Raw genomic sequence first — 9670 nt, forward strand, 5'->3', positions numbered from 1 at the left:
TTAACATCTTTAATAGCATAATCAACATACAGTACAACTCAACTTAACATCTTCTCATCATATACAAAATTCAACATTTTCTGAGTCATAGAGTAAAACACCTCCACGCCCCGCGCAATCAAACTCGCGCCCGGCCTGAGCCCAACCCGAGAGCTCTAAAGCTCTTACACGCCCGATGTATCATCATTATGCCCGGCGCAATAGGAGGCAGAGACTTCCAGGAGTCTCCCAAGCCCGGCGTACCAAACTCGCGCTCGACGCAAATAAGGTAGACACTTCACCAAGGTCTCACGCCCGACGCGCTCATTCTGCGCCCAGCGCCACCCCAGGCAAAGACCCCCACAGAGTCTCGACGCCCGGCGAGATCGAATCACGCCCGGCGCCATAGTAGTAACTCAACTTTTTGAGCCACTATCTGATATCATGCCCAGCGCAGTTCTCCCCACGCCCAACGTGAGTCATCTAGGGACTTCCATTCCCAACCTCGCCCAGCGTAACTGTAACGACCTGGCTGGTCACTACACACACACCACTGTACACCGGAAACGCCAGACAGAAAGGACAAGTATATAAATATAGGATCTAGAATATAAATATATACAAAGTCTCTATCCGACTAGAGTTAGAGTGTACAACACAAAGTCCAATCAATGCTACTATCCCAAGTAGCTACATAACAAAATAGTCACAAAAACGATCAGCTCTACTGGTCCGCCGAAGACTCATCCTTAGACGCCCACCTATCCCTGCTCTGCTCCCATACATAGTATGATCATCGCAGTCCAACATCATGGAGACAACAAAAGGGTAAGCTAGTGTAATTAAAATTCAACATACAAATATATATATATATATATATATATATATATATATATCAATATAAATAAACAACAGATACAATTATCAGCACACTTATACAGCTTATACCACTCAACAATATCAGCACCGCAATACGGCAATATCAGCACTGTCTTAGCGGTTAGAATCAGCACCCATATGTGGCTAACAACAGCACCGACTTAGCGGCTATAATATCCCCCAACTCAGCACAGCCCAGCACAGCACAGCACAGCACTTCAACACATCAATCAACTTAACAAAATTCATTTAAAGTACCACATTATTTAGCCATAACAGCACACATCTTCAGCATACACCTCATCAATCTTACAGCATAATCAGCAATCAGCACACAATGCGTCGTCACGCATATCAACTCGGAGATCTCCTACAGCAACTCAGCCATTATGGCCTACAACAACTCAGCCATTATGGCCTACAACAACTCAGCCTTTTGGCCTACAACAACTCAGCCATTATGGCCTACAACAACTCAGCCATTATGGCCTACAGCAATTCATATCAGCATTCAACACAACACAACTTTTGCAACTCAACATATCAACTTGCAACACAACACAACTGGACAACTCAACATCAACTTTCAACACAACTCAACTGTACAACTCAACATTAATCAACCAACATCATCCATTAGTCATCACATTATATTCGTCTACAACTCAACTAAGCATAAAACAACATTAACCAACATATATAAATTTCTCATCTCGCGCGCCCGGCGTGCCCATACCCGCGCCCAGCGCGGGGAAGGTAGAGACCTCCCCTTGGTCTCGCGCCCAGCACAATTCAAATTGCGCCCAGCGCCCACAGGGCAGAGACTCCCAAGGAGTCTCACGCCCAGCGCGACAAGGGCCGCGCTCAGCGCAGCACACCAATATCAGCATATACATATGTATCCATTACAGCGTAGCATTTTATCATCAACAACATAAAATAGCATGATCAACAATTTCACAACGTACGACATGTTCAACACATACTACGACCCAATCCTCTTATTTACAACTCATCTATCTAGTCAAATTACCCACCCAAACAACACCAATCAACCTAAGCACCTAAAACAACTTTAAACTTAACCAAATCACTAAATGGAAAAATGGCAACCTTCACAGAGAATAACACATCATGAGTTATACTACTCCTACCATGCTCATCCTTATCTCATATGAAAGATAATCAAATTTCCTACAACTCTCATGAAGACACCAAGTCCTAATTCTTTCATCTACCTTGTTAAAAATTCTAAAAACCGCAACAGCTATACATAATGCTGGCAGCTTGACCTCTCTTCACTAAAACAGCCATAACTGGAGTTCTAAAACTCCTTTTTGGGTGATTCCAGCGCCATTGGAAAACTAACATCCAAGCTACAACTTTGATGAAGACTATGAAGTCAAATTCGGAACTTCAAATGCACGCTCAGCGCGTTCAAGTTCGCGCTCAGCGCGTCTCAACCAGAGACCTACAGAGGTCTATTGCGCCCAGCGCGGTTCTCCCCGCGCTCAGCGCGATTCACCCAGTGAGTCCCCATTTCAAGTCGCGCTCAGCGCGAAGAACTGCGCTCAGCGCGAATTCAAATAGCAACTCTCCCCAGTTTGAAAATTTCACCCAAAAACCTGCAAAATCAACTTCCCAGGCACATGCAATCGGTCCAAAGCATCACATTTCCATCCAAGAACCCAAAAATACTACCTTTTTCAACATGCAACAACAAATCAAGGATTTCCCCAAATTTTCTCAAAAACCCCAAAACCCCCAAAAACAAGTTCTCATTCAACACAGCCACAAATCAACCATCAATAAGCATCTAGTGAGTTTCTAGAACTCATCCATAGCCAAAAACAGCAGCAAAAGAAAGGAATTTACTAGCTTCCCTTACCTCGGTTCAACGGCTCTGAGCTTCGGGAAGAAGAAGCGGAAGAAAATGGAGAAGAAAAAGCAAGCTTGATAACTCTCCGCACGGCTCCGAGAAAGACCAGCACCTACTCAACACACCCAGCTAGCAAACCAATCCCCTACTCAGCACCACCACCTAATGGTTCCAGAGAAACGAAATCAAGGCAAAGAGAGGGAAGAAGAAGGTGTGAGAGAATGATAGAGAATTTGGAGAAAGAAAAGTGAGAAAAAGGAGGAAGAGTTGCGGGTCTCACAATCTCCCCAACAACAAGAGTTTTCGTCCCTGAAAACATACGTACTTGGGAAAAGAAACGGATACCGCTCCCTGCATTGCTGCTCTACCTCCCAAGGAGCCTCACCAGTAGCTGCATCCCACAACACCTTCACCAGAGCAATGGACTTGCTCCCCAACTCCTTCAGCTTGTGATCAACCACAGCTATCAGCAACTTCTCAAACGTCAGATTTCTCCTTCACCCGCACATCATCTAGTTCAACCACATGACCAGGGTCATAAACATACTTCCTCAGCAAGGACACATGAAATACATTTTCCCCTTCCGCAACTCCAAAGGCTTATGCCTTTTATCTGCATATGATTTTTGCCTACTCTGAGTAATCTTCATCCCTTCCTGAATCAACTTCACCTTCTCAGTAGTCTGTAGGATTAGCCCCGATCCCACAACCACCGACTCACCACCTTGATACCAACAAAAAGGAGTCCTACATCTTCTGCCATATAAGGCTTCAAATGGCTCCAACCCAATACTAGCATGAAAGCAATTATTATACGCGAACTCAACCAGCGGTAGGACCTCCTCGCAGCTTAAACCAACAGTCTTCTCAGTTCCCTGCAAACCAAGAAGTTTCACCAACTCCACATCTTACAACTGCTTCTGTCCCACCTGCCTCAAGAACTCACTAGTTATGGTAATCATCCCATAACTAATGTGATCCTAAGCTAACTCCATACAGAGATTCAGATCTCTGAACTCCTCAACCAGTTCCAGCGCTTTCACCATCATACTAGACATGTGGATGGATTTCCTACTCAGCGCATCCGTCACAACATTGGCCTTCCCAAGATGATACATCAACTGGAAGTCATAATCCTTCAGAAACTCCATCCACCGCCCCTGCCTCATGTTCAGCTCCCTCTGATCAAACAGGTAATTCAGACTCTTGTGATCACTGAAGATACTGAACCGAGCACCATACAGATAATGCCTCCATATCTTCAAGGCGAAAACAACCGCTGCCAACTCAGTTTCCTTGAAGCATATGTCACTACTTTCCTGTTTTGCATCAGCATGCACCCCAGACCCTGGTGAGAAGCATCACAATACACATCAAAAGGTTCACCAGAGTCGGGCAACACCAGCACAGGAGAAGTAGTCAACCTCCTCTTCAGCTCATCAAAACTCCGCTCACAGGCATCAGTCCAAATGAACGTTTGCCCCTTCCTTGTTAGCTGGGTCAGAGGCGCTACTATCTTGGAGGATCCCTCAATGAACCTTCGATAGTAACCCGCCAAACCCACAAAACTCCGAACATCAGTGACAGTCCTGGGACATTCCCACTGCAATACCGACTCCACCTTAGCCGGATCAACAGCAATCTCCTCAGCTGAGATCACATGTCCCAAGAACTTCACCTTCTCCAACCAGAACTCACATTTTGAAAGCTTAGCATACAGCTGCTTCACTTCCAAAATCTTCTAGCACTAACCTCAAGTGCTCTCCATGCTCCTCCGGTGTCCTTGAATAAATCAGGATGTCATCACCACCACCAATTTATCCAAAAATGACCGGAAAATCCTGTTCATGAAATCCATGAACACAGCCGGGGTGTTGGTCACACCAAACGGCATCACAACACACTCGTAGTGACCATACTTAGTCTTGAAAGCAGTCTTCGGTATGTCACCCTCCTTCGCCTTGATCTGGTGATAGCCTGACCTTAAGTCAATCTTCGAGAAAACAGATGCTCCCCTCATTTGATCCATCAAGTCATCTATCCCGGAGAAGTGAATATTTGTTCTTAATGGTCAATTTGCTCCACTGCCAGAAATCAACACACAATCGACAACCTCCATCTTTCTTCTTCACCAACAACACGGGAGCACCCCACAGCGATACACTCGGTCACACCAACTGCTTCACTAACAGGTCCTCCAACTGACCTTTCAGCTCAACCAGTTCAGCAGGAGCCATCCCATAGGGAGCCACCAACACTGGCCCCGCACCTGGAACCAAGTCAATGCTAAACTCCATCTCCCTAACAGGAGGCAACCCAGGCACCTCATCAGGGAACACCTCAGTAAAATCCCTCATCACATCAATCTCAACAATGACCCTCTCGGTCTCCATACTCATAGCAGCAAGCGGAAGACAACACTCAGCTCCATCCCTCAACAATGATTCAGCTTGACCAGTTGAAATCAACAGCTCCTCCTCTACCTGAGGAACGATAAACCGCCTGTTGGCACAATCTATAAGGATGCGATTGGCAGACAACCAATCCATCCCTAAGACTATGTCAATATCCACCCAAGGTAAACAAATCAAGTTCACCTTGTACCCCTCCACCAATGCTCAGCCTCCCCAACCAGCATGTAAACAGCATACGCCAGCCTCCTCTCTTGAGAACATCCCAACACAGTGAAGATCTTCTCCATCTCACATATCCAGTGGTCAGCTACCTCTGGGTCTGCATCTCCCTTAAACTGAGTAGGACGGCATTTCCGGAACTCAGCTAGATCCCGACTCTCCTACAACCCCAAGGGCCTTGCTGCACCAGCTACAGCTCTATCAGCGTCCATCCTAGTAAAATAGGCATTTTGCTGCTATATAGTCATAGCCATCATCTCCATGGCACGGGCTATCAGCTCATTGGTTATAGTCATTGTCTACAGAAGTAACAGCATCTTCAGTACACAATAACTAAACCAAACAACCATCAACAACACAACAAAACAACACAGCAAACAGCACAGCAAGACAGCACAACATAGAGCTCAGCACAACAAAAGCCTAAAGGAACCACCCCCAAAGAGTGTCCACTAGACTCGAACTACTCTGATACCACTAAAGTGTAACGACCCGGCTGGTCACTACACACACACCACTGTACACCGGAAACGCCAGACAGAAAGGACAAGTATATAAATATAGGATCTAGAATATAAATATATACAAAGTCTCTATCCGACTAGAGTTAGAGTGTACAACACAAAGTCCAATCAATGCTACTATCCCAAGTAGCTACATAACAAAATAGTCACAAAAACGATCAGCTCTACTGGTCCGCCGAAGACTCATCCTTAGACGCCCACCTATCCCTGCTCTGCTCCCATACATAGTATGATCATCGCAGTCCAACATCATGGAGACAACAAAAGGGTAAGCTAGTGTAATTAAAATTCAACATACAAATATATATATATATATATATATATATATATATATCAATATAAATAAACAACAGATACAATTATCAGCACACTTATACAGCTTATACCACTCAACAATATCAGCACCGCAATGCGGCAATATCAGCACTGTCTTAGCGGTTAGAATCAGCACCCATATGTGGCTAACAACAGCACCGACTTAGCGGCTATAATATCCCCCAACTCAGCACAGCCCAGCACAGCACTTCAACACATCAATCAACTTAACAAAATTCATTTAAAGTACCACATTATTTAGCCATAACAGCACACATCTTCAGCATACACCTCATCAATCTTACAGCATAATCAGCAATCAGCACACAATGCGTCGTCACGCATATCAACTCGGAGATCTCCTACAGCAACTCAGCCAATATGGCCTACAACAACTCAGCCATTATGGCCTACAACAACTCAGCCATTATGGCCTACAACAACTCAGCCTTTTGGCCTACAACAACTCAGCCATTATGGCCTACAACAACTCAGCCATTATGGCCTACAGCAATTCATATCAGCATTCAACACAACACAACTTTTGCAACTCAACATATCAACTTGCAACACAACACAACTGGACAACTCAACATCAACTTTCAACACAACTCAACTGTACAACTCAACATCAATCAACCAACATCATCCATTAGTCATCACATTATATTCGTCTACAACTCAACTAAGCATAAAACAACATTAACCAACATATATAAATTTCTCATCTCCGCGCCCGGCGCACTCATGGTCGCGCCCAGCGCGGTACAACCAGAGAGCACCAGGGGCTAGCGCGCCCAGCGCAGGTATGCCTGCGCCTGGCGGGGCTCAGCCAGAGAGCCCAAGGCTCACACGCGCCCAGCACATGCCAAGCAGAGACTCCCAGGAGTCTCGCGCGCCCGGCGTGCCCATACCCGCGCCCAGCGCGGAGAAGGCAGAGACCTCCCCTTAGTCTCGCGCTCAGCGCAATTCAAATTGCGCCCAGCGCCCACAGGGCAGAGACTCCCAAGGAGTCTCACGCCCAGCGCAACAAGGGCCGCGCTCAGCGCAGCACACCAATATCAGCATATACATATGTATCCATTACAGCGTAGCATTTTATCATCAACAGCATAAAATAGCATGATCAACAATTTCACAACGTACGACATGTTCAACACATACTACGACCCAATCCTCTTATTTACAACTCATCTATCTAGTCAAATTACCCACCCAAACAACACCAATCAACCTAAGCACCTAAAACAACTTTAAACTTAACCAAATCACTAAATGGAAAAATGGCAACCTTCACAGAGAATAACACATCATGAGTTATACTACTCCTACCATGCTCATCCTTATCTCATATGAAAGATAATCAAATTTCCTACAACTCTCATGAAGACACCAAGTCCTAATTCTTTCATCTACCTTGTTAAAAATTCTAAAAACCGCAACAGCTATACGTAATGCTGGCAGCTTGACCTCTCTTCACTAAAACAGCCATAACTGGAGTTCTAAAACTCCTTTTTGGGTGATTCCAGCGCCATTGGAAAGCTAACATCCAAGGCTACAACTTTGATGAAGACTATGAAGTCAAATTCGGAACTTCAAATGCGCGCTCAGCGCGTTCAAGTTCGCGCTCAGCGCGTCTCAACCAGAGACCTACAGAGGTCTATTGCGCCCAGCGCGGTTCTCCCCGCGCTCAGCGCGATTCACCCAGTGAGTCCCATTTCAAGTCGCGCTCAGCGCGAAGAACTGCGCTCAGCGCGAATTCAAACAGCAACTCTCCCCAGTTCGAAAATTTCACCCAAAAACCTGCAAAATCAACTTCCCAGGCACATGCAATCGGTCCAAAGCATCACATTTCCATCCAAGAACCCAAAAATACTACCTTTTTCAACATGCAACAACAAATCAAGGATTTCCCCAAATTTTCTCAAAAACCCCAAAACCCCCAAAAACAAGTTCTCATTCAACACAGCCACAAATCAACCATCAATAAGCATCTAGTGAGTTTCTAGAACTCATCCACAGCCAAAAACAGCGACAAAAGAAAGGAATTTACTAGCTTCCCTTACCTCGGTTCAACGGCTCCGAGCTTCGGGAAGAAGAAGCGAAAGAAAATGGAGAAGAAAAAGCAAGCTTGATAACTCTCCGCACGGCTCCGAGAAAGACCAGCACCTACTCAACACACCCAGCTAGCAAACCAATCCCCTACTCAGCACCACCACCTAATGGTTCCAGAGAAACGAAATCAAGGCAAAGAGAGGGAAGAAGAAGGTGTGAGAGAATGATAGAGAATTTGGAGAAAGAAAAGTGAGAAAAAGGAGGAAGAGTTGCGGGTCTCACAGTAACCAACCTAGCGCTCGACGTGCTTAGACAATGGAGTTCCCTTATGGACACACGCCCGGCGCCAAGAACTACGCCCAGCGCAATTTCAAACAAAAACCCTCACAACTTCAAAAATTTCAAACAAAACATGCAAATCAGCCAGCTCAAACACATGCAATCCATTAAATGAACTACATTTACATCATACAACTCAGAAACAAGCTCTATTTCAACATGCAACCATCAAACGCATCAAAATCATCATTTTCCCCAATTTTCCCGAAACCCCAAAAATGAACAACTCTCCAATCCAACCATTAATCTTCTGAATTCAAGCATCACTTAAGTTCCTAAACGCACTTACGACCAATCCGCACGCAATCTAACTTCCTTTACCTCGGAGAAGAAGAATCCGAGCTCCCGGAAAAGAGGAGGAGAAGAGAAATGGAATTGTTTATGGGAGGAAGACTAGCCTTACAACTTTCCTTGGTCCTCAAGAGCTTCACCTTCTAAAATCAAGCACCAACATCTAGGTTTTCAGTCAAGGAAAGGAATGGGATTGAGTAAAGTGAAGGAAGAGATGAAAATGAAAAATAAAGGATTTTTGAAGAGTGGGAGGTGCGGGTCTCACAAAAATAATAGCTTGTTAGACTAATTCTATTCTTAAACTAACTTTGTTTTTAAAAGGAAAACTTAAAGAATTCACTTCCGTAACTTAAGATTCACATTTGTCTAAATATATTAACTAGAGCATAAGAGACCCTCTCTTCCCTTACATATTATTTAAAAATAAAAAAAAAATACTAATAATAACAGTAAACAGTTTAAAAAACGATATTAGGTAAATTGTGAAAGAGAATTAACAAAAGTTTGTACAAACCGGAGTTAAAATCGCTCAAAGAAAAATATATACCAAAAGAGAATTGTTTATTTAACAAGTAAAAAAAATGCACGCTTTTTTATATATACACACAGAACAATGCTAGTTATATTTTCTTAACATTTTTTTATTGATTATATATTTAAAATTATAAATAACTTCTATCATTAAATCAGGACATATTTATTAAATAAATCATAAAACTTATTAAAAATTATGATTGTTCTAATAAATTTTTGCTAATACTAAAAATGGCTCATTA

The 9670-nt window shown here is 43.9% G+C and overlaps 1 protein-coding gene across 2 annotated transcripts; it reads right to left on the reverse strand.

Moving 5' to 3' along the window:
* Window positions 1-547: 547 nt before the first annotated feature.
* Window positions 548-9274, reverse strand: LOC114915509 (uncharacterized). Of its 2 annotated transcripts, XM_083068435.1 has the most exons (3): window positions 8925-9274; window positions 8276-8654; window positions 548-6106 (listed from the first exon to the last, which is right to left on the reverse strand). In XM_083068435.1, exon 3 carries the CDS (start codon window positions 5284-5286, stop codon window positions 4906-4908), a length of 381 nt encoding a protein of 126 aa, XP_082924561.1. In that variant the 5' UTR covers window positions 5287-6106; window positions 8276-8654; window positions 8925-9274; the 3' UTR covers window positions 548-4905. The 2 variants fall into 2 exon arrangements, with proteins under 2 accessions (XP_082924561.1, XP_082924562.1); XM_083068436.1 differs by lacking the exon at window positions 8276-8654.
* Window positions 9275-9670: the final 396 nt, after the last annotated feature.

Source organism: Cajanus cajan, chromosome 2 (assembly GCF_000230855.2).
Source record: "Cajanus cajan strain Asha chromosome 2, NIPB_CcT2T_4, whole genome shotgun sequence".
Lineage (NCBI taxonomy): Eukaryota > Viridiplantae > Streptophyta > Magnoliopsida > Fabales > Fabaceae > Cajanus > Cajanus cajan.

What these genes read in the sequence shown, in the direction of transcription:
- LOC114915509 (XM_083068436.1), bottom strand. Translation starts at nt 5,286, where the DNA reads ATGGATTGGTTGTCTGCCAATCGCATCCTTATAGATTGTGCCAACAGG.